The sequence below is a fragment of the Rana temporaria genome, chromosome 13 (genome assembly GCF_905171775.1).
Source record: "Rana temporaria chromosome 13, aRanTem1.1, whole genome shotgun sequence".
Taxonomy (NCBI): Eukaryota; Metazoa; Chordata; class Amphibia; order Anura; family Ranidae; genus Rana; species Rana temporaria.
This window is the reverse complement of record NC_053501.1, coordinates 120,853,775-120,878,707: the sequence shown is the minus strand read 5'-3', so window position 1 is coordinate 120,878,707 and position 24,933 is coordinate 120,853,775. Positions and strand designations below refer to the sequence as shown.

General features: G+C 48.3%; 1 protein-coding gene across 1 annotated transcript in view; it reads right to left on the bottom strand.

Annotated features, from left to right (window-relative positions):
• Nucleotides 1-24,933, bottom strand: part of HCN3 (hyperpolarization activated cyclic nucleotide gated potassium channel 3) — a 29,104-nt gene continuing 4,171 nt past the window's right edge. Inside the window, exons 2-8 of the mRNA XM_040333503.1 lie at nt 14,766-15,195; nt 10,967-11,128; nt 6,904-7,122; nt 6,662-6,808; nt 6,331-6,571; nt 5,899-6,063; nt 1-3,143 (exon numbers count right to left, since the gene is read on the bottom strand). Coding sequence (XP_040189437.1) covers nt 2,047-3,143; nt 5,899-6,063; nt 6,331-6,571; nt 6,662-6,808; nt 6,904-7,122; nt 10,967-11,128; nt 14,766-15,195 — 2,461 coding nt within the window. The 3' untranslated portion in view covers nt 1-2,046. The remainder of the gene's footprint in view (nt 3,144-5,898; nt 6,064-6,330; nt 6,572-6,661; nt 6,809-6,903; nt 7,123-10,966; nt 11,129-14,765; nt 15,196-24,933) is intronic.

Genomic DNA, 24,933 nt, shown 5'->3' with positions numbered 1-24,933 from the left:
CCTCGGATTGGGGAGAAAAGAAGTTGGGAAGCCACACACCTCAGAATTGGGTAGAGCAGAAGCAGGGAGGCCACACCCCTTGGGATTGGGTAGAGCAGAAGCAGGGAGGCCACACATCTTGGGATTGAGTAGAGCAGAAGCAGGGAGGCAACACACCTCGGGATTGAGTAGAGCGGAAGGCAGGAAGCCACACAACTTGGAATTGAGTAGAGAAGAAGGTGGGAGGCCACACACCTCAGGACAGACATCTTGTTATAGAGAGGTCACAAAGGTCAAAACAGTTTTTAAAAGGCCGCATAGCTTTTAAACTGGTGAGGAACTAGGAAAGGTTTACAACATTGGGCATTGGTAGATAGCTTGGTCCTAGGAACAGCTATGCAAGGTCGGATTTGCAACAGAGCTTCAGGATTCCAATAGAACAGCCTAAGAAGCACTATCTGCAGAAATTTAGGGAAGAAAAAGGTGTGGAAATCTTCATACAACAGAAAGTTCCATTACTGAGGAACATAACTTTTCCACTCACACAGAAGTCTACATAAGAGGATCATGCAGATGACTACAGATAACAGAATAATTAGAATGGCAAAATCATCAGTGGTGTTTGGCATCCTACGAAGGCAGTTTACACAAATTGGATGAGCGAGAACCATATAATATATCTGCAAGTAGGTGATAGAAATTTGCTAATTGACGACGAGGAAATACCAAAATATACTTTACAGAACCTTGGCAAAGCAAAGATAGGACAAGTTAGAGTCCCAAGATGTTCCTGGGGGACAAGGAGGGATGGGATGGAAAAATTAATGTTTTGGAGAGTAATGCGTTAATTTAATAGCTGTATGTAAACTTTAAAATTTGCCAATTCACTATCCTATCAGATGGCACATTCAGTATTTGAACCTGCTACCAGCTGGGGTGGTCCGGAAAATAGGAAATATGTTAATATCGGTGCTCATGAGATTAGGAACATCATTAGCGTGCAAAAGGATCCATTCCACACAATCAGTAGTATTGTGGATATTCCAGGATAGCAGCTAAGAGAATACAAAGTCTGGTGTAGATATTAGAAAACTGGAGACCCAAGAAGAGACCTCGTAGAATTTGTGACTCTAGAAAGTTTAGGGCAGACATTAGACACCTGGAGACCCAAGAAGAGACCTCATGGAATTTGTGACTCTAGAAAGTTTAGAGTAGACATTAGACACCTGGAGACGCAAGAAGAAACCTCATGGAATTTGTGTCTCTTGAAGAAACACAGGAACGATAATAACCTGGAAGAGGCCAGGAGAAGTGGGGAGCCTAGAAGATCCATGGAAGTACTTAGGAACTTGGGAGAAACACAGAGAAACTGAGATTTAGGAATAGCGGAGTCAGCGAGGGAATAAAGAAGTCAAGCACAGTACATGTGGACAGGGGGCCTTATGTCTACTCAACACGTACTCCATCCACCTTGCATTGTTCCTTGGTCATCCCGGTTGCCCACCTCCTGACTGCAGTTGGACCGCTGCGCCTTACTTATAACTTCTTTTTTTTAGGAACATCAACTGGAGGGTGTATAGAGAATCCAGTAGACACCTCACTATAAGATCTTTCTTGAAAGTAGTCTAAAGTCTCTGCTAATTATCTGCTTATCTGTAACAAGCCACAAGTATGTAGTCAAAGCAAGAGGATTCAGAATGGAATGCTCATTTGTCGAATGGATTGTCCAGAAACTTCTATGTAAAGATTTTCTTCTTGAGTATCATATGCACGATGAGTAAGGCTTGGTTACCCTCTAAGCAGTGACAACCTGGTGACTACATTTAAGAAAGAGCACACTCCGCGTCCAAAGAAAATGGGCCAGTTGTTGAGCTTTTGCTTGGGACAGGTGGTGTCTGGGAGACACGATGGAACTCGAGAAAGGCAGTGTTGGTAGAAACAACCACATTAGACTACATCTTGTTCATGGATTGCGCTTGCAAATGCTGTGTGTGGATCAGAAGGCGTTTTGGATTTTATTGTGGTCCTGGAAAGAGTTTTCCATTTCTCAGGCCATTCATTCATTCGTTACATGTTTGAGGGGAACTTGGGTTTAGCAACGTCCACCTCAGAGCTGAATACCACTGATCCCTTCCGAGATGGCCCAGGTCGAGCTGAAGACACAGGAGACTGTGGAGTGACCGAGCCGCTGACTGAAGATGCGGACAAAGTGAGGGACCCTGTAGGCACCTGGGTTGTGTGAGTCGGAGGTTTAACAAGCGTTACAGACACAGAAGGAGAGCATTTATTACTAATGGATCCTGGAGAGTCAGCAGCTTGTGGAGAGGCTGCAGTGTCCTGCTGCTGCTGCTGGGCTACCCTGTTGGGCAGTGAAGGCTGAGAGGCAGATAGGAGACGGACATCCTGCGACAGTCTCCCGATGGGAAATCCTTGTATGCTCCGGTGTTTGACGAGCTGTTGAGGGGAGCTGGTCGCTTGTTGCATAAGCAGGGAAATGTGAGAACCACTCGCTCTGGACAGACTGTAGTGCAGAGTCCTGCCAGAAAGAGGTCCTGTCACTGCCTGAGAGCTCACAGGCCCTGCTGATTGCTGCAAAACAGAGGTGGACGCTGAATTTCCACGTGACCGGGAAAGTTGCACTTGTGAATTCATAAGCGGTTTTGCAAGGGAAGCAGGCTCCACTCTCTGTATCTGGAAAAACTGGGAGGGAGGAACCCCCGCACCCTGTTTTTGGAGGCCACTTGAAGAGGAAGGGGAGATGCCAACTGGAGTTTGCAAATGGGACTGGGCACCAGATGGAGAACTTACAGACGAAGGTCTGGACAGTCCAATGTTGGGTTGAGACCTTCGGGCCTGACGGCTGGCATATGCAGTCTCAGGTAAAGATGATGGGGGCAAGAAGACATGTGCCTGAAGGTTCTGATGAGTGAGAGCAATGGCCACATTTGTGGTGGCTGCGGCAGTCTGCAGAGGGGCATGAACCAGGGGCTCCCAGATGAGAGTCTTATTGTGTCCAGGATTCCGTATCGTCCCCAGTTTCTGCAGATCCTGGATGTTATGGGCCATGTCTTGATCATGCTTCACAATTTGCTGAATGATCTCATTATTCACCGAGCCTGTGCTGTTCTCTGCACGTTTACGGAGCAGGATGGAGTTCTTCTTACCTGGGGAGGAGATGGACACAAGGAAAGGAACATGATGTCTGAGGGGAGGCTGGGGGCAATGTACTAGGCAGCTAACAGAAGATACAGACACGTTTACTAAGAAGGCCTAAATGTAGATGGAGGCTAATGGAGAAAGGGCCTAAAGGTAGATGAGGGCTGATGGGGGGGAAAGGCCTAAAGGTAGATGAGGGCTGATGGGGAAAAAGGCCTAAAGGTAGATGAGGGCTGATGGGGAAAAGGCCTAAAAGGTAGATGAGGGCTGATGGGGGGAAAGGCCTAAAGGTAGATGAGGGCTGATGGGGGGAAAGGCCTAAAGGTAGATGGAGGCTGATGGGGAACAGACCTAAAGGTAGATGAGGGCTGATGGGGGGAAAAGACCTAAAGGTAAATGAGGGGTGATGGGGAAAAGGCCTAAAAGGTAAATGAGGGCTGATGGGGAAAAGGCCTAAAAGGTAAATGAGGGCTGATGGGGAAAAGGCCTAAAGGTAGATGAGGGCTGATGGGGAAAAGGCCTAAAAGGTAGATGGAGGCTGATGGGGGAAAGGCCTAAAGGTAGATGAGGGCTGATGGGGGGAAAGGCCTAAAGGTAGATGAGGGCTGATGGGGGGAAAGGCCTAAAGGTAGATGAGGGCTGATGGGGGGAAAAGACCTAAAGGTAGATGAGGGCTGATGGGGGGAAAGGCCTAAAGGTAGACGAGGGCTGATGGGGGGAAAGGCCTAAAGGTAGATGAGGGCTGATGGGGGGAAAGGCCTAAAAGGTAGATGGAGGCTGGTGGAGAAAGAGAGACAGATGTCAGGAAGAAACAGAAAAATATGGGGAATCGTAGAGAAGACAAAAATAACAGAAGAAACACAGGCCTGTGGGTGTTGTATGGGAAAGGTAGCGATATAATATAATTGATGACATGAGGTGGAAGGCAGAGAGGGGAATAGTACAGAGAATACGATGGAAAGAAGAGATAGACATTCAGCTGGTTCACAAGGTGACAACAGGGTCACAAAGTGGCGAGTGACTGAAAAAAGTGTTATGGAAGGATAGTGGATGGGGTGTATTATGCAGTCATCATGGCTAGGATGTACTATGTGGGTTGGGGGATAGTAGATGGGATGTATTATGTGGGGGGGATAGTAGATGGGATGTATTATGTGGGGGGGCATAGTAGATGGGATGTATTATGTTGGGGGGGATAGTAGATGGGATGTATTATGTGGGGGGGGGGGATAGTAGATGGGATGTATTATGTGGGGGGGATAGTAGATGGGATGTATTATGTGGGGGGGATAGTAGATGGGATGTATTATGTGGGGGGGGGGATAGTAGATGGGATGTATTATGTGGGGGGGATAGTAGATGGGATGTATTATGTGGGGGGGATAGTAGATGGGATGTATTATGGGGGACGGGGATGCTGAATGGGATGTATTATGGGGGATGGAGGGATAGTGGATAGAGTGAATTATGGGGGATGCTGGCTGGAAAGAATTATGGGGGATGCTGGCTGGATGTAGTATGGAGGAATAGTGGATAGGATGTATAATGGGGGGATGCTGGATAGGGTATATTATAATGGGGGGGGGGGAATGTTGGCTGGGATGAATTCTGGATTCCCCCATCACCACTGTCTGTGTTGATGGGGGAATCATGCAAGTTTCTTTCCTGCAATCTCTGGATTTAGGAAAGAAATTTGCTCCGTATATTACCTGCCTAACTGAAGGTGAAAGTAAATTGTGAATGTCTTGAAAGAACAGGAGAGGGGGAGGGAGACAGATGGGGCAGAGAAGGGGTGGAGATAATGCAGTTCAGTGATTACAGTGTACTGCAGTGCACACACTTACCCACGGTCCAGGCTAGAATCTCTAGGAATGCTGCCGATTTTCATATTTCCCGCCCACACATCCCCTCTCTTCAGATACAGCACACTGGGATAGTGTGGGCGGGACTGGAAGGAGGAGGAGGAGGAGGAGCTGTATTCCTCCCTGCTCGTATGTGAGGAGTGGGGGGGGGGTTGCTGGACTCGCTGGGCTGTGAAGGAGTGCCATAGACTGACACTCGGCTTAGCTTGCCGTCAACACTCGGAATTTACAGGCTGGTTCTCCTGTCCCAAGGACGGGAGAAATCAGTCTGTTTTTTCAGTAACCGAGATGGAGGCTTGGGCCCCCCACAGTGCTCATGGAGTCCTTCCTGCAACTCGCTCTTCTCCGTGCCAATGAGGATGCAGGGGAAGGAGCAGATCGGACGGCTGTGATTGTGTGAGCGCTCGCATTATGCAGTGTCAGTGAGCAGAGGGAGGGGGAAGGAATCCCCCACAGGATCTGACTGGGAATGCTCTCCCTCTCAGAAGAGACTGTGTTACTCCAGCGGCATCATGGGCAAAATACTAGCATAATGTTGGGGGGGTCATGGCCCCCTCCTAGGGACGCCATTGGTGCCAGATAGGGTATATAGGGGGAGTGTTGGCTGGGATGAATTATGGGGGGGGGGGGGTGCCGGATAGGGTATATTATAGGGGTGTGTTGGCTGGGATGAATTATGGGTTGACTAAAGAAACGGTAAACCTCTGCAGAATGGGACAATATGTGGCCCCGGAGAAGCTCTATGTATTAAAGGTCCAGATAGGATTCTATGACTTCACAAAGGCCCCATTCTGCAGTGTGAAGGATGATGGATGATGCTGATGGAATGGCAATTTTGATGGATCATTGGCTGGGCCTTCATTATACAGTTGCAGTGCATTTCTCAAACTCCTGCACCCACCAATCCTATCCAGTCGGTCCATGGCGACCGTCTCAAACGCCCGCCTCATCATTGGGTATTCTTCCAGGACTTCGTTAAAGTTGTCCACAGAGAGGGAGTAGAGGCGGCAGTAGGTGTCAGCGCGCACACTGGCCGTCCTGCGTCCGCGAGTCAGGAGGCAGATCTCTACAAGAAGAGAAACTCGGTTTCAACCGTTGACTGAACCAACAATTCACGCGTCTATGGGAAGATCAATTCCCTCCCGCGTGGGCCATATCATTGAGATTTAACTCTTCTTGTTGTCCACACCAACTAACCAATTCTCCTACACGCCATTGGAAGCATGAATGCAGGACCCTGATTGGTTGCTGTGGGCAGCACGAGGAGTTTTAGGATCTTCAAACATGGCGACTCCCAAAAAGAACAAACACAACCAAACCCGATGCGACTTACCACCAAAGTATGAGCCGTCGGAGAGTTTGGTCTCCTTGCTGCCCCGAGTTAGGATGCTCACCACCCCATGCTGGATAAAATACATCTTCTTCCCCACCGTTCCCTCACGAATAATGTAATCTGCGGGCTGGAACACTTCAAAGCGGAGCTTGGTCAACATGGCGGTCACAAAGTTGGGGTCGGCGTTGGCGAAAAGAGGCATGTTGGCGACGAGGTTCCGGCAGTTAAAGTTAACGATTTCCTTTGCGACAAAAGAAAGGTGAAGATTAGTGAGGAGGACACCCTGAAGATGTGGGAAGTAGAGGACTTTGTTCCTCAAAGAACACCTTACCTCATTAAGAGGTTCGCTAAGTTCCCCGAGGATGTTCTCCTCATCGAACATCTTGCCTTGGTATCGGTGCTCGTAATACTCGTGGATTCTCTGGCGGGTATCCGGGGGCAGCTTGTGGAAGGACATGTACTGCTCCACCTGTTTATACTACGAGGGGCACAGAATAGACATGGGGGATCGTTACGTGAAAGAGGCTTACTTTTCTGTAACTTCATCCACCGCTTCCCTGAACTTCTACTTACCTTCTCCTGATATTGCCGGCGAGATGAGTCCAGCGACTGGATGAGGGCTGTAGCATGGCCGATAAACATAGCGTAACAGGTGGCCCCCACTATCATACTAAGCATGGTCAGCCAAACATCGGTCATTCCCTCGGGGGCCTGCTGGCCATAGCCGATGCAGAGCATGTGGCTCATTGCCTTAAAGATGGCGTGGGAGTACTGCTTGCCCCAGGACTCGTTCTGGTGGAGGAGAGAGATGACATCAGAGGGGTGACATCAGAGAGAGGACATCAGGCACAGAACAGTCATGCTATGTCAGAGGATTAGAATTGTTTTCGGGGTGCAGGGTGTCAGAGGACTTTTCAATAAATTTGTTCATGGATCACCATACGTGGCCTGAGAATTGTCCATGCCTGTACATACCTCCATACATGTGTGGTGACACAGAAAACATGCCAATTACAGGTGCCATCCAACCATGACCTCACACTAGATAGGCCACGCCTCTAACAACCTGTCCAGGTAGGTATGGAAGCTGCAATTGGTGATTGCAGACACTAGGGTTGTCAGGACTATCTAGAGCACAGGTGTCAAACACAAGGCCTGCGGGCCGAATCCGGCCCTCCAGGCCATTTCATGTGGCCCTCGCACCTAGGGGTTTTTTTTTTTTAGCCAGAACCCTGCACACTGTGAATAGCGCACTCCTCAACCCTGCACTTTGTACACATTGCACCCCTGAACTTTGCACTCTACATAGCGCACCCCTGAATCCTGCACTTGGTACATAGCGCACCCCTGAATCCTGCACTCGGTACACAGCGCACCCCTGAATCCTGCACTCGGTACACAGCGCACCCCTGAATCCTGCACTCGGTACACAGCGCACCCCTGAATCCTGCACTCGGTACACAGCGCACCCCTGAATCCTGCACTCGGTACACAGCACACCCCTGAACTCTGCACATAACGCACTCCTGGTATTTATTGCTCCTTTAAGATCCTCCCACTGGTAGTGCAATTTGTGGTCGAGTTCCTGCACCAATTCTAAGAAAAGAAACGCTCCCCTGGATAAATGTATGCACTCTTACATATACAACCGGCCCTTTGAGGGCAACCATAATACTGATGCGGCCCATGACAGAATTTGACACCCCTGATCTAGAGAGTTACTGACTTGGAGCAAACATGCAGCCAGTGAAGTCCAAAATACCTGAGCTCCTCTCCAGTAATCACAATTCTGGATATCTACCCAGACAGGTTCACAATGACATACGAAACAACCTATCAGACCTACCCTTGGTCTGGAGCGCAATATGCAGTAAGCATGCACTGACTCCATGCAGCTGGCATGCACAGTCACACCCCGCATACATGTGGACATGCTTGTCCTCATCTTTCTTCGTCAACATCCTCCATGCAGCGGATGCAGTTGAGCAGCAGGCCCTATTGCCCTGCATGCGGCAGTCGCAAACCTGCACACCCTCCATGCAACTAGTGTGCTCTAGCACATGGGAGAGTTGCAGAAAGGGAGGAAACGACCATACCTACAGTGACATGAAATGGGATACACATCTGGACAGCTGTAAAATGCATCCGTTAATTGTCTGTGCATTACCTGTGCAACCACTTATTACTATTATTATTATGTGTTTATGACGAGTCCTGCCAAGTGTGCGAGAGGATAGAAAGGGGACATCCAACCAGAGGACCATCATGTGTAGATACAGGACTTCAGCACTGTCAGTGTGACCCCCGTGACATCAGGGCGACCCCCCCCGTGACATCAAAGCGACCCCCCCGTGACATCAGTGTGAACGGGTAAATGCAATTATGTCTGTGTGGTCATGTGACTGCAGCACTACCTATGTCAGACATTCTCACCCAAGGTTCCTCCATTGTCCGAGGTTCCTCCAGAGGTTGTCTGATGTTCCGTTACAAGTTGTCTGGGGTTCCACCAGAGGCTGTCCAGGATTCCTCCAGACGTTGTCCAAAGCCCCGTACACACGATCGGAAATCCTGATGGAAAAAGTCAGACGGACATTTTCCATCAGAAATTCCGACCATGTGTATGTCCCATCGGACTTTTTTCCCCGAGGAATCCCATCAGAGTTTAGATAGAGAACATGTTCTCTTTTACACCGATGGAATTCTGATGCAAGTTTGCCCGGGCAAAAGCCTGATCGTGTGTACGGGGCATAAGGTTTCTCCAGATGCTGTCCAGGATTCCACCAGAGGTTGTCTGAGGTTCCTACAGATGTTGGCCACACTTCGTCTAGAGCAGCGATAGCGAACCATCGGTACCCCAGATGTTTTGGAACTTCATTTCCCATGATGCTCATGTACTCTGCAGTGTAGTGCATCATGGGAAATGTAGTTCCAAAACATCGGGGGTGAGAAGGTGGGAAAGGCTCTGGGTGGTCATAAGACTATGATGTTAATAGCATGGTGTGTGAAAGCTGCATGTTATACATAGTGATGTTGGGGGGATGGTTGGAGGATCAGCAGAGTGGATGATGGTGGCACATCACCAGGAAGCTCCTATATTCTATGAATAATCCTCATACTGACTTCTTACCTGGCATTTAATCTCTCTGTAAACTGCAGATGACAGACATTCACTAATGAGCCTCAGCTGTCACCTAATAATGAGGTGACACCAAGTTCCCTCTCTGGAGATGACGGGTTACAGGATGATCCACACTGACAGCTGCTTCCTCCTCGTACACAGAGTATACCTGAGATTGACAACACAGGAGCCCCACAGCTGAATGTACAGGAGGAGTACAGTGAGGACAAGGCATGGTCCTACAACCTGGTACTGCAGTTCCTCTGTACCTGACAGCACAAGGAGCCCAACGGGTGAATGTACAGGGGGAGTACAGAGGACAAGGCATAGTCCTACAACCTGGTACTGCAGTTCCCCGGTACCTGACAGCACAAGGAGCCCAACAGGTGAATGTACAGGAGGAGTACAGAGGACAAGGCTTAGTTCTACAACCTGGTACTGCAGTTCCCCGGTACCTGGAGGACACCTGAGAGCGGCAGTACAGGAGCCCCATAGCTGAATGTACAGGAGGAGTACAGTGAAGCCAAGGCATGGTCCTACAACCTGGTACTGCAGTTCCTTTGTACCTGACAGCACAAGGAGCCCAACGGGTGAATGTACAGGGGGAGTACAGTGAAGCCAAGGCATGGTCCTACAACCTGGTACTGTAGTTCCCCGGTACCAGGAGGACACCCGAGAGCGCCAGCACAGGAGCCCAACATCTGAATGTACAGGAAGACCAAGGCATGGTGCTACAACCTGGTACTGCAGTTCCCCAGTAGCTGGAGGACACCTGGTTGGCTAGATTCTCTTGCAGTATGAAGCTGTTGTTCAAACACTCCTAAACACAGGAGCTGCAGATGGCGCCTGTCCAGGATCTCCCTCATGTTTGTATTTGGGGGGTCTGATGGCCCCTGTCCAGCGTCTCCCTCATGTTTGTATTTGGGGGGTCTGATGGCCCCTGTCCAGGGTCTCCCTCATGTTTGTATTTGGGGGGTCTGATGGCCCCTGTCCAGCGTCTCCCTCATGTTTGTATTTGGGGGGTCTGATGGCCCCTGTCCAGCGTCTCCCTCATGTTTGTATTTGGGGGGTCTGATGGCCCCTGTCCAGCGTCTCCCTCATGTTTGTATTTGGGGGGTCTGATGGCCCCTGTCCAGCGTCTCCCTCATGTTTGTATTTGGGGGGTCTGATGGCCCCTGTCCAGGGTCTCCCTCATGTTTGTATTTGGGGGGGTCTGATGGCCCCTGTCCAGGGTCTCCCTCATGTTTGTATTTGGGGGGGTCTTTCAGTGACAGTCACCAGGCAGAGTCAGAGAGCGTCAGGAACACTGTGTGTCGAACGCTGAGCCAGGAACGTGAAGAGGGAGACATCTGGCCAAATCTAATCACCAACAAGTATGTTGGAGCTGTGCGCCGGGGAGCACGCCAAATCATTGTTTTTCATGGTTTGTTCTCGTGGCCCGGGGGAGGGGGGGGAATTAACTCTTAATTGTAAGAAGCGATGACATGGACGGTGTGAAATGAGAAGAGAAGCACTTACCACCATCTTGCTGATGTAGACCCAGCAGTCCTCCGGGAAGTCCTGGAGCATCGGAACCAGAAACTGAAGGCAGCCGTCCCAGTGACACAACAACAACATCATCCCGATCAGGTTGAAGATTCGAACCACCGCGCTGGCCAGGTCATATGTCATGTGGAAGATCTGACCAACACCAAACAAACAGCAGTTGACTGTCCAGAGATCAAACTCTCCAATATTAAAATGTACCATTTGGCAAAACCTTGTGTTTCTTTGCTTAGAGTGGGGAAGGGTTGGGCAGAGGGTTGTCAGAGGTTTATTGCTGCCTGTGTCCCCATTGGGGAGCATTACCCCCCTATCCGTACTGGTGTCTGACGGGAGGGCCAGTGGAACCCAGAATCCCTTGAAAAGGATGGTAAACTCTTGTTTCAGCTCCTATGCCTAATGCCTCATACACACGTACAGGATTTCCGACGGGAAAAGTTCCCATTGGAAATCCCGAGGGGAAAGCCGAGAACCTTCTCAGTTCAGTCTTTTCTCCTACACACAGACGGTTTTCCTCAAGAGAAAAACTGTGATGGAGCTTTGGCCAGGAATCCCGGCCGTGTGTACGCTCCATCGCAGTTTTTCCCATAGGAAAACTGCCAAAAACCGCCGGACAAAAGTCTGCCGGTTTTCCCGGCGGGAAAAAAGAAAGCTTGTTCTCTTTTTTTTGTCCGGCGGTTTTTGGGCAGTTTTCCCGACGTAAAAACTGCGAGGAGCATACACACGGCTGGGATTCCCGGCCAAAAGCTCTCCTCACAGTTTTCCTGTCAGGGAAAAATGATCGTGTGTATTATGCCGTGTGCACACGACCGTTTTTCCATGACGAGAAAAATTAAATTTTTTTAAAATTTGTCGTTAAAAACAATCGTGTGTGGGCTACAGAGCATTTTTCTCGATGAGAAAAATAGCCATTAAAAATTTAGAACCTGCTCTATTTTTTCTCGTCGTAAAAAACGGTCGCGTGTAGGCTTTAAAGACAGGGGGAAAACACGCATGCTCAGAAGCAAGTTATGAGAAGGGAAATTTGCATAATCAGCCCAAAGGGTGGCGCCATTCGAATGGGGCTTCCCCTTTATAGTGCCGTCGTACGTATTGTACGTCACCGCGCTTTGCTCCAGCGTTTTTTATCACGATCGTGTGTAGGCAAGGCAGGCTTGAGAAGAATCACGTAGAGAAAAACATCGTTTTTTTTCCCCCATGACATTAAAAACGGTTGTGTGTATGCGGCATGAGGCTTAAGTCACCCTGTGCCACCCATCCTGGCACAGGGTGACTGAGAAAATATATCTTGGATTACTTAGAATGGCACAGTAATATTTCTCCACAATATCTCCCAGGATAGATGTAAAGACTATTCTTGGTTTGTTTGATTCTGAACTCCACATGTTAGGTGAGAGAGCCGATCACATTGGCCTCTGTACAATGTAGGAGACGGGCCGACTCCTGCTGGAGCTCCTCTATTGTGAGAAGGTGTCCTGTGTTTATACTTATGATAATGTATAATCTACTGTGTGATGCTCGGTGACAACAAGTCTGACCTGTAGTGACATCCTGATTTATCATAACAATGGCCAGGAGTACACAGAGTCACATCGGGTGCTTTAAGGGATTAGTTAATTAGCTCATGTAAATTTATGTTTCTGGTTACAGGTGTATTGTTAGAGTAATATGAGCAGGAGGGGGGGGGGGAACCTCCTCTTCTACTGTATATAAGACGTGTGTTCTGGTTCTAATAAACAGTTCATGGTGAGAAACCAAACGAGTATCGTCTTGTTTGTAGTGGTCAGTGGTTGGAATATCTGATATCTATATTCAGACTGGGAGGAGGAAGTGGTATATGACGAAAGCACTCAAGCGGAGTGTGGGACGTTTCGTTATAGAGACCATTGTCCCCGAGAAAGAAAACAAGAGGTGTCTTCAGAACAAGAGGTGAGGCGATATTGTCCAATGGGGACACCTACTGTATTTGGGGGACAACAACCCATGAGTCGAATTCCCTCACTTTGGGAGATTTCCTCTAACTTCCTGTTGTGTCCCTGGGACAGGAAGTGGAGGGGCGTTTCAATCGATGGTACACAGACAGCTAAACATTAACTTTTCACCCTTCCCTACTCTATAAAAATGTCGAAATAATCTCAAAACGACTTTATAAATATGCACACAAAAGGTGCTTATTTATCAAAGTCACTTCAACACACACCCACCTGGAACCTTCTATCTGCTCACAAATGTATTTCTCCCTGGTCAGAACTTCTCACACTGCTCCTTGTACCCTCCCCTTCTACCAGATCCCCGTCATTGTGCCATAAGACATTCACCAACCCCATCCCCCCATCCAGTGCTAGAGGTGCCTACCCCTCTAATTCTGGTAGTAGAGTTCTGAGAACTTGGCACCACAGACACTGAGAAAATACCTGACCTCAAAGAGTGATGATCATCTTATAGAGAACATCTAGAAATGCTAAGAAAAAAATAGGCACTCCTGTCCAAAGGCCTGGGATCCTCTAAGGCAGAGGTCCTCAAACTACAGCCCGCCAAGGTCATTTACCTGGCCGGCCACACTATGGGTCCCGCTCTCGCAAGCCTCTGCCGCTATCATCAGTGAACAGCAAAGAGCAGGAGGCAGCTTGGTTAAACCGCAGGTGCACTCCTAAACCCTGTGTTCTGAGCCTAATGCACTCCGGATCCCTACATTCTGAGCATAACACTCCTGATCCCTGCGCTCTGAGCCCAACTCACTCCTGATCCCTGCGCTCTGAGCCCAACCCACTCCAGATCCCTGCGCTCTGAGCCCAACCCACTCCTGATTCCTGCGCTCTGAGCCCAACCCACTCCTGATCCCTGCCTTCTGAGCCCAACTCACTCCTGATCCCTGCCTTCTGAGCCCAACTCACTCCTGATCCCTGCCTTCTGAGCCCAACTCACTCCTGATCCCTGCGCTCTGAGCCCAACCCACTCCTGATCCCTGCCTTCTGAGCCCAACTCACTCCTGATCCCTGCCTTCTGAGCCCAACTCACTCCTGATCCCTGCCTTCTGAGCCCAACTCACTCCTGATCCCTGCCTTCTGAGCCCAACTCACTCCCGATCCCTGCCTTCTGAGCCCAACTCACTCCCGATCCCTGCCTTCTGAGCCCAACTCACTCCCGATCCCTGCCTTCTGAGCCCAACTCACTCCCGATCCCTGCCTTCTGAGCCCAACTCACTCCCGATCCCTGCCTTCTGAGCCCAACTCACTCCCGATCCCTGCCTTCTGAGCCCAACTCACTCCCGATCCCTGCCTTCTGAGCCCAACTCACTCCCGATCCCTGCCTTCTGAGCCCAACTCACTCCCGATCCCTGCCTTCTGAGCCCAACTCACTCCTGATCCCTGCCTTCTGAGCCCAACTCACTCCTGATCCCTGCCTTCTGAGCCCAACTCACTCCTGATCCCTGCCTTCTGAGCCCAACTCACTCCTGATCCCTGCCTTCTGAGCCCAACACACTCCGGATCCCTGCCTTCTGAGCCTAACTCACTCCTGATCCCTGCATTCTGAGCCTAACTCACTCCTGATCCCAGCATTCTGAGCCTAACACACTCCTGATCCCTGCATTCTGAGCCCAACGCACCCCTGATCCATGTGTTCTGTGTCTATTCAGTTCCCCATGACAACAGCCAACAGCAAAACTGCCATTGGGCACACTGGATAACTTAAAAATAAACATGAAGGAACAACAGAGTTCTTCCTATTCCCACAAGGCCGACATACTACATGCATAAGTCTTCTGCAGTCTCACCTCTTCCCATTGGTGGATATATCGGATGAGCCGGGAGAGTCGAAGTAGTCGGAGGAGACTAAGAATTTTTGTAAACCTGACTATTCGTAAGGCCCTGGCTGTCTTGTACACCTCGGAGTCTACTCGGGTCTCCAGATCCACGATGAGGAAAATGTAGTCCACAGGGATGGAAGAGACAAAGTCCACCAGGAACCAGCTCTTCAGGTACTTCATCTTGATGGTGTGTGGATCCAGAATAATCTCCGTGTTGTCCTCAACCACAATCCCTGTCCGGAAATTTAGAACGAGGTCAACCAGGAAAAAAGTGTCGGAGAGGACATTGAAGACGATCCAGGGTGGGGTGTTTTCATCCTTGAAGAAGGTGATCCCCACCGGCAGAATAATCAGATTCCCGACCATAAGGAGGAGCATGATGAGATCCCAATAAAACCTGGACAGAGGTGACAAGGAAAAGGCGGAACACGGACAACGACATATGGAGAAATATGGGAAGGACATATAGTGAAGGTGAGACGTTGGCACAGGATATGGACGGAACCAGGAAGGATACACCATGGTTTTGGGGGGGGGGGGATCAACCATTGAACAAGACACAATGTATACACCCAGGTCACAGACGGCACATAGAAAAGGGGGCAAAGTAGAAGACATGAGGGGCAGCAGGGGACAACGAGAAGAAAAAGAAAAGACATTTTAATTCTGTTCAGATAATATTTAAATCTTTTAGTCAACATGGTTCAAGTAGAAGTGACTAAAATCTGACATATTTCCCACCAATATGGCCAAAAGTATGTGCACCCTCCCCCAATGATGGAGTTCAGGTGTCTCTAGTGAAGGGTCCTGGTAATCCTCCATCATACAAACACATTGGAGACAACTGGGCTCTTCCAGCCTTGTGGCAACAGTTTGGTGAAGACCCCTTTCTTTTCCACCATGACTGTGCCCCAACCTGTGTAGAAAGCCATCTCCATGACACCCTGGTGTGACCAGTTTGGTGTGGAGGAACTCGAGGGTCCTTTACCGGGCAGCCCTGACCCCAACTCTACTTTTGGAAGACTTTAGGTATAATGTCTTCTCATCCAACATCAGCACCTGCCCTTAACCCTCCGGAACAACATTGGGATGAGGTCTTCTCATCTCAAACGTGTTTAGTAGGTTTGAGGTCATGGAGGAACTTGAGTGTCCTGCACAGAACCCTGACCTCAACCCTACCGAACACCTTTGGAAAGAATTGGAATGTTGACTGCAAGCCACGTCTTTTTTTGGGTGCCCAACGTGGGGCCCAGCTAGGGTTGCCACCTCATCCCTTTAAACCCGACCACATATTAATTACACAGGTTCTGTGGCTGATTAAGGTGGTTATTAAACTCGATTGGTTCCTTCTCGCAATTTAATTAGCCTCAGAACTTGTGTAATTCAGATGTGTTTTGGTTTAAAGGGATGAGGTGGCAACCCTAGGGCCATCATGCGAGCCAGATCTCCTCATCTAACATCAGTACCTGACCTCCCAAATGGGCACAATTCCCAAAGACACCTTCGGAAATCTTGTGGAAAGTCTTCCCAGAAGAGTGGAGGATGTTGTAGCCACAAAGTGAGACAACTCCATATTAATGGCATGGAGAAACGGGAGTGTCCTGCACAGAGCCCTGACCTCAAACCTACTGAACACCTTTGGGATGAATTGGAACACCGATGGTGATCCTGGTCTTCTCATCAGCCATCACAAATGGACACAAATTTCCATAGACACCCTCAAAAACCCTGTGGAAAGTCTTCCCAGAAGAGTGGAGGATGTTGTAGCCACAAAGGGGGTAAACTCCATATTAATTGAAAAACCCAAAAAGTAATCGCTGCACTAAAAGTCATAAAACTGAGTAGGCAGCCAGCACACTATGTATAAGACACACTATACAAATAACCCATCAGTGCAGCACTCACACTGGTGAACAGTGCATAAAAACATTCACATAATAGTCTGTCATCCGTGAGGAAACTTCCACCAGTGAGTTTATAATAAATATATAATTTCCACCCAACACGTTTCATCAGAAATGACGTCCTCAGGGGGCACCCTGATGACGTCACTTATGACAAAACACGTTGGGCGGAGGCGGAAGGTGAAATGTCAGTGTGCATGGAGCGCGTACCCCTGAGGATTCTGGGAATTGTAGTTCCACATGCTTTTATATGTAGAACATCCATGTAAGTGTTTTTAACCAGTTTCAATAAAAGTATATTATGGGATTTACACTATGGGAAGCACTTTTCTGCCTTTTATGTATATTCTCCTGGACTGGATTGAGAGGAAGGCTAAAGTGTATCTGTGAGCCGTCTTATCCCTCGGTAGTGCATGCCAATGGAGACAACAAGCGCTTGCTGACTTCTCTCTTATGAGGGTCACAATCTCTCTGGTAAGCATCGGAGTGTCTGCTCACTATGTTCCGGATCCTTCCCACAATCCTCAGTCATCAGAAGTATTCTGGGGAACTATAATAAGAATTTCATTATCAAAATCTGATCAATAAACCCCCTTCAATGATGGAAGCATGGACACCTGACCGGTTTTGTTTTCACTCGCTTTTGTTCCAAGGGCTTTTGAGTGTTTTTTTTTGGAGGAGAATTGCAAGTTTTTTGTAGCTTTTGTAAGGCGTCTTTCAACTAAATGGGGCAGGGTGCTGCTGGAAATGGGGCGGGGAGCTGCTGGAAATGGGGCAGGGTGCTGCTGGAAATGGGGCGGGGTGCTGCTGGAAATGGGGCGGGGTGCTGCTGGAAATGGGGCGGGGAGCTGCTGGAAATGGGGCGGGGAGCTGCTGGAAATGGGGCGGGGAGCTGCTGGAAAAAAAGGAGCAGAAAAATAGCAACAAATCTCTTGAACAAACGCTTGGAAGCTCACGTGGTGCTTTTCAGGCGTTTCCATTGAAGTCTATGAAGACCAGAGCCGGCCAGTGTGCCTGGAGGTCTCAGACAGCGTTGTAGAATACATTTATCTGTGGCTCCTAATGCCCCCCTCAGTGATACCAGCCCCCCTGCGGTGTCCTGGGGTATCTTCAGGTCATCGGGGAATGAGTAGCAGGAAGATTCAGGCTTTAGATAAACCCTTCAGTCTTAATGAAGAAGTGGTTGGAAGATTAGCCGCCGGCGTCTAGCAGTGACTTTCAATCTCTACACACGTGGATTATATGGAGCTGATATGAGGGCGCCAGGGAAAGCGGCGAGGTCCTCGTTAGGGGGGGCGCAAGGTCCTCGTTAGGGGGGGGCGCAAGGTCCTCGTTAGGGGGGGCCCCGAGGGATGTTCTGGATGACCATGGCGGATGAAGTAGACAAATGGCTCACCTGGGTCTGCCGGTGACGTGCGTCTCTATCTGCTGTGACCCCTGCCTGTCCTTCTCACTCTGTACTCAGGATTGGACTGTCTGTATGGAACCGCCGAAAGAAAACAAACGCCAACATGCCCAGAATAACCAATACCAAGGTGCCTGTAGACAGCGGGAGACCCTCCATGGATCTGACCATAGACAGCGGGAGACCCTCCATGGATCTGACCATAGACAGAGGGAGACCATCCATGGATCTGACCATAGACAGCGGGAGACCCTCCATGGATCTGACCATAGACAGCGGGAGACCCTCCATGGATCTGACCATAGACAGCGGGAGACCATCCATGGATCTGACCATAGACAGAGGGAGACCATCCATGGATCTGACCATAGACAGCGGGAGACCCTCTATGGATCTAAATTTCTACCATGAGATGGCGGGACGACTGTTCATCTCTGAGCGTTCTGTGGCCCTCTCTGCTCAGCCATTGTTGAGGAATCGCTCATCAAAATATGGAACTTCTTGCTTTTGTTCCCACATGATAAGGACAAAGAGGCCTGTGCACTACCAGACCACTAGGGGACAAGAACCACAGAGCCGCCCTCCAACCTTTTACCATACATTGGTGATCAGTGAGAAGAATGTCCCTTACATTGGTGATCAGTGAGAAGAATGTCCCTTACATTGGTGATCAGTGAGAAGAATGTCCCTTACATTGGTGATCAGTGAGAAGAATGTCCCTTACATTGGTGATCAGTGGGAAGAATGTCCCTTACATTGGTGATCAGTGAGAAGAATGTCCCTTACATTGGTGATCAGTGAGAAGAATGTCCCTTACATTGGTGATCAGTGAGAAGAATGTTCCTTACATTGGTGATCAGTGAGAAGAATGTCCCTTACATTGGTGATCAGTGAGAAGAATGTCCCTTACATTGGTGATCAGTGGGAAGAATGTTCCTTACATTGGTGATCAGTGGGAAGAATGTCCCTTACATTGGTGATCAGTGAGAAGAATGTCCCTTACATTGGTGATCAGTGAGAAGAATGTCCCTTACATTGGTGATCAGTGGGAAGAATGTTCCTTACATTGGTGATCAGTGAGAAGAATGTCCCTTACATTGGTGATCAGTGAGAAGAATGTTCCTTACATTGGTGATCAGTGAGAAGAATGTCCCTTACATTGGTGATCAGTGAGAAGAATGTCCCTTACATTGGTGATCAGTGGGAAGAATGTCCTTACATTGGTGATCAGTGAGAAGAATGTCCCTTACATTGGTGATCAGTGGGAAGAATGTCCCTTACATTGGCGATCAGTGGGAAGAATGTTCCTTACATTGGTGATCAGTGAGAAGAATGTTCCTTACATTGGTGATCAGTGGGAAGAATGTCCTTACATTGGTGATCAGTGGGAAGAATGTCCCTTACATTGGTGATCAGTGAGAAGAATGTCCCTTACATTGGTGATCAGTGAGAAGAATGTTCCTTACATTGGTGATCAGTGAGAAGAATGTTCCTTACATTGGTGATCAGTGAGAAGAATGTCCCTTACATTGGTGATCAGTGGGAAGAATGTCCCTTACATTGGTGATCAGTGAGAAGAATGTTCCTTACATTGGTGATCAGTGGGAAGAATGTCCCTTACATTGGTGATCAGTGAGAAGAATGTTCCTTACATTGGTGATCAGTGGGAAGAATGTCCCTTACATTGGTGATCAGTGGGAAGAATGTCCTTACATTGGTGATCAGTGAGAAGAATGTCCCTTACATTGGTGATCAGTGAGAAGAATGTTCCTTACATTGGTGATCAGTGGGAAGAATGTCCTTACATTGGTGATCAGTGGGAAGAATGTCCCTTACATTGGTGATCAGTGAGAAGAATGTCCCTTACATTGGTGATCAGTGAGAAGAATGTCCCTTACATTGGTGATCAGTGGGAAGAATGTCCTTACATTGGTGATCAGTGAGAAGAATGTCCCTTACATTGGTGATCAGTGGGAAGAATGTCCCTTACATTGGCGATCAGTGGGAAGAATGTTCCTTACATTGGTGATCAGTGAGAAGAATGTTCCTTACATTGGTGATCAGTGGGAAGAATGTCCTTACATTGGTGATCAGTGGGAAGAATGTCCCTTACATTGGTGATCAGTGAGAAGAATGTCCCTTACATTGGTGATCAGTGAGAAGAATGTTCCTTACATTGGTGATCAGTGAGAAGAATGTTCCTTACATTGGTGATCAGTGAGAAGAATGTCCCTTACATTGGTGATCAGTGGGAAGAATGTCCCTTACATTGGTGATCAGTGAGAAGAATGTTCCTTACATTGGTGATCAGTGGGAAGAATGTCCCTTACATTGGTGATCAGTGAGAAGAATGTTCCTTACATTGGTGATCAGTGGGAAGAATGTCCCTTACATTGGTGATCAGTGGGAAGAATGTCCTTACATTGGTGATCAGTGAGAAGAATGTCCCTTACATTGGTGATCAGTGGGAAGAATGTCCCTTACATTGGCGATCAGTGGGAAGAATGTTCCTTACATTGGTGATCAGTGAGAAGAATGTTCCTTACATTGGTGATCAGTGGGAAGAATGTCCTTACATTGGTGATCAGTGGGAAGAATGTCCCTTACATTGGTGATCAGTGAGAAGAATGTCCCTTACATTGGTGATCAGTGAGAAGAATGTCCCTTACATTGGTGATCAGTGAGAAGAATGTTCCTTACATTGGTGATCAGTGAGAAGAATGTCCCTTACATTGGTGATCAGTGGGAAGAATGTCCCTTACATTGGTGATCAGTGAGAAGAATGTTCCTTACATTGGTGATCAGTGGGAAGAATGTCCCTTACATTGGTGATCAGTGAGAAGAATGTTCCTTACATTGGTGATCAGTGGGAAGAATGTCCCTTACATTGGTGATCAGTGAGAAGAATGTCCCTTACATTGGTGATCAGTGAGAAGAATGTCCCTTACATTGGTGATCAGTGGGAAGAATGTCCCTTACATTGGTGATCAGTGGGAAGAATGTCCCTTACATTGGTGATCAGTGAGAAGAATGTCCCTTACATTGGTGATCAGTGAGAAGAATGTCCCTTACATTGGTGATCAGTGGGAAGAATGTCCCTTACATTGGTGATCAGTGGGAAGAATGTCCCTTACATTGGTGATCAGTGAGAAGAATGTCCCTTACATTGGTGATCAGTGGGAAGAATGTCCCTTACATTGGTGATCAGTGGGAAGAATGTCCCTTACATTGGTGATCAGTGAGAAGAATGTCCCTTACATTGGTGATCAGTGGGAAGAATGTCCCTTACATTGGTGATCAGTGGGAAGAATGTTCCTTACATTGGTGATCAGTGAGAAGAATGTCCCTTACATTGGTGATCAGTGGGAAGAATGTCCCTTACATTGGTGGTCAGTGAGAAGAATGTTCCTTACATTGGTGATCAGTGAGAAGAATGTCCCTTACATTGGTGATCAGTGGGAAGAATGTTCCTTACATTGGTGATCAGTGGGAAGAATGTTCCTTACATTGGTGATCAGTGAGAAGAATGATCCTTACATTGGTGATCAGTGAGAAGAATGTCCCTTACATTGGTGATCAGTGGGAAGAATGTTCCTTACATTGGTGATCAGTGGGAAGAATGTCCTTACATTGGTGATCAGTGAGAAGAATGTTCCTTACATTGGTGATCAGTGGGAAGAATGTCCTTACATTGGTGATCAGTGAGAAGAATGTTCCTTACATTGGTGATCAGTGAGAAGAATGTCCCTTACATTGGTGATCAGTGAGAAGAATGTCCCTTACATTGGTGATCAGTGGGAAGAATGTCCCTTACATTGGTGATCAGTGGGAAGAATGTCCCTTACATTGGTGATCAGTGAGAAGAATGTTCCTTACATTGGTGATCAGTGAGAAGAATGTCCCTTATATTGGTGATCAGTGGGAAGAATGTCCCTTACATTGGTGATCAGTGAGAAGAATGTCCCTTACATTGGTGATCAGTGAGAAGAATGTCCCTTACATTGGTGATCAGTGGGAAGAATGTCCCTTACATTGGTGATCAGTGAGAAGAATGTCCTTACATTGGTGATCAGTGGGAAGAATGCTCCTTACATTGGTGATCAGTGGGAAGAATGTCCCTTACATTGGTGATCAGTGAGAAGAATGTTCCTTACATTGGTGATCAGTGAGAAGAATGTCCCTTACATTGGTGATCAGTGAGAAGAATGTCCCTTACATTGGTGATCAGTGAGAAGAATGTCCCTTACATTGGTGATCAGTGGGAAGAATGTTCCTTACATTGGTGATCAGTGAGAAGAATGTCCCTTACATTGGTGATCAGTGAGAAGAATGTCCCTTACATTGGTGATCAGTGAGAAGAATGTCCCTTACATTGGTGATCAGTGAGAAGAATGTTCCTTACATTGGTGATCAGTGAGAAGAATGTCCCTTACATTGGTGATCAGTGAGAAGAATGTCCCTTACATTGGTGATCAGTGGGAAGAATGTCCCTTACATTGGTGATCAGTGAGAAGAATGTCCCTTACATTGGTGATCAGTGAGAAGAATGTCCCTTACATTGGTGATCAGTGAGAAGAATGTTCCTTACATTGGTGATCAGTGGGAAGAATGTTCCTTACATTGGTGATCAGTGAGAAGAATGTCCCTTACATTGGTGGTCAGTGAGAAGAATGTTCCTTACATTGGTGATCAGTGGGAAGAATGTCCCTTACATTGGTGATCAGTGAGAAGAATGTCCCTTACATTGGTGATCAGTGGGAAGAATGTTCCTTACATTGGTGATCAGTGAGAAGAATGTTCCTTACATTGGTGATCAGTGAGAAGAATGCTCCTTACATTGGTGATCAGTGAGAAGAATGTCCCTTACATTGGTGATCAGTGAGAAGAATGTTCCTTACATTGGTGATCAGTGGGAAGAATGTCCCTTACATTGGTGATCAGTGGGAAGAATGTTCCTTACATTGGTGATCAGTGGGAAGAATGTTCCTTACATTGGTGATCAGTGGGAAGAATGTTCCTTACATTGGTGATCAGTGGGAAGAATGTTCCTTACATTAGTGATCAGTGGGAAGAATGTTCCTTACATTGGTGATCAGTGGGAAGAATGTCCCTTACATTGGTGATCAGTGAGAAGAATGTCCCTTACATTGGTGATCAGTGAGAAGAATGTTCCTTACATTGGTGATCAGTGAGAAGAATGTTCCTTACATTGGTGATCAGTGAGAAGAATGTCCCTTACATTGGTGATCAGTGGGAAGAATGTTCCTTACATTGGTGATCAGTGAGAAGAATGTTCCTTACATTGGTGATCAGTGGGAAGAATGTCCCTTACATTGGTGATCAGTGAGAAGAATGTCCCTTACATTGGTGATCAGTGAGAAGAATGTCCCTTACATTGGTGATCAGTGAGAAGAATGTCCCTTACATTGGTGATCAGTGAGAAGAATGTCCCTTACATTGGTGATCAGTGAGAAGAATGTTCCTTACATTGGTGATCAGTGAGAAGAATGTTCCTTACATTGGTGATCAGTGAGAAGAATGTCCCTTACATTGGTCCATGTCATAGCGGATAGGAACAATCTCCCGGTGGCCTGGGAACACCCCTCAGTCCCCCAGGACACACTTAGTGTGTGGCAACAAAAGGGAAACTCGGGCAGCTCCACCAGGCCGATCCCCCTGAGGCCCAGCAGATGGAAACCACCAGAGGGGGGTTCATGGCTCCGGTATACACAGCAATGATGGAGTTTGAGGGCAGCCATGGCCAGCAGAAGATGAGGCCAGACCAAGCAGGAGAAGGAAGAGGAAGGAGACTGCAGAGTCAGCGAGACGCCCGGAGAGGAGAAGGAAACAGACGGAGAGGATTAGTCAGCAGATAACAAAACAACAGATCGTCTCACTTCACCCACCTACCGGGACCAAGATGACGTCTGACTAACCCTTCACTCCACCCACCACCCATATACCTGAGACGATGGATGGGGTCTGTACACCCGCTGTGCCCATTATGAGGGGTTCCCACCATCCCTGTGCTGAGTTCCCGGGTCTGTACACCCGCTGTGCCCATTATGAGGGGTTCCCACCATCCCTGTGCTGAGTTCCCGGGTCTGTACACCCGCTGTGCCCATTATGAGGGGTTCCCACCATCCCTTTGCCCATTATGAGGGGTTCCCACCATCCCTGTGCTGAGTTCCCGGGTCTGTACACCCGCTGTGCCCATTATGAGGGGTTCCCACCATCCCTTTGCCCATTATGAGGGGTTCCCACCATCCCCGTGCTGAGTTCCCGGGTCTGTACACCCGCTGTGCCCAATATGAGGGGTTCCCACCATCCCTGTGCCCAATATGACACCAATCTCTATGAATGTCGTCAATATAACATCACCGCTCTACAATGAAGGGAGCGGAGGGCAGACCTCTGATGTGGCCCATGGAGGCTCCTCGGGCCGCTGCAGGGGGCTCCTCGGGCCGCTGCAGGGGGCTCCTCGGGCCACGTCAGGGGGCTCCTCGGGCCACGTCAGGGGGCTCCTCGGGCCACGTCAGGGGGCTCCTCGGGCCACCGGTTGGGCACCCATGATTTACAGTCACATTTGGAAAAAAAGAGTCCATCACTCAGTAATAAGATGAAGTGACGTGTGCTCTGTACACACATGCGTTTCTCTATGTTGTATGGGTGGAGTTTCGTTTTTTTGTACGCGACGAATATGCAAATGAGGAGTTCCGCCGATTCAGAAACGAACGCCCGCCCGTCGTTTTTTTTTTTTACGTCGCTTGCCTTCGGCTTTTTCCGGCGTATAGTTACCCCTGCTATGTAGGTATCCTATGTTAAG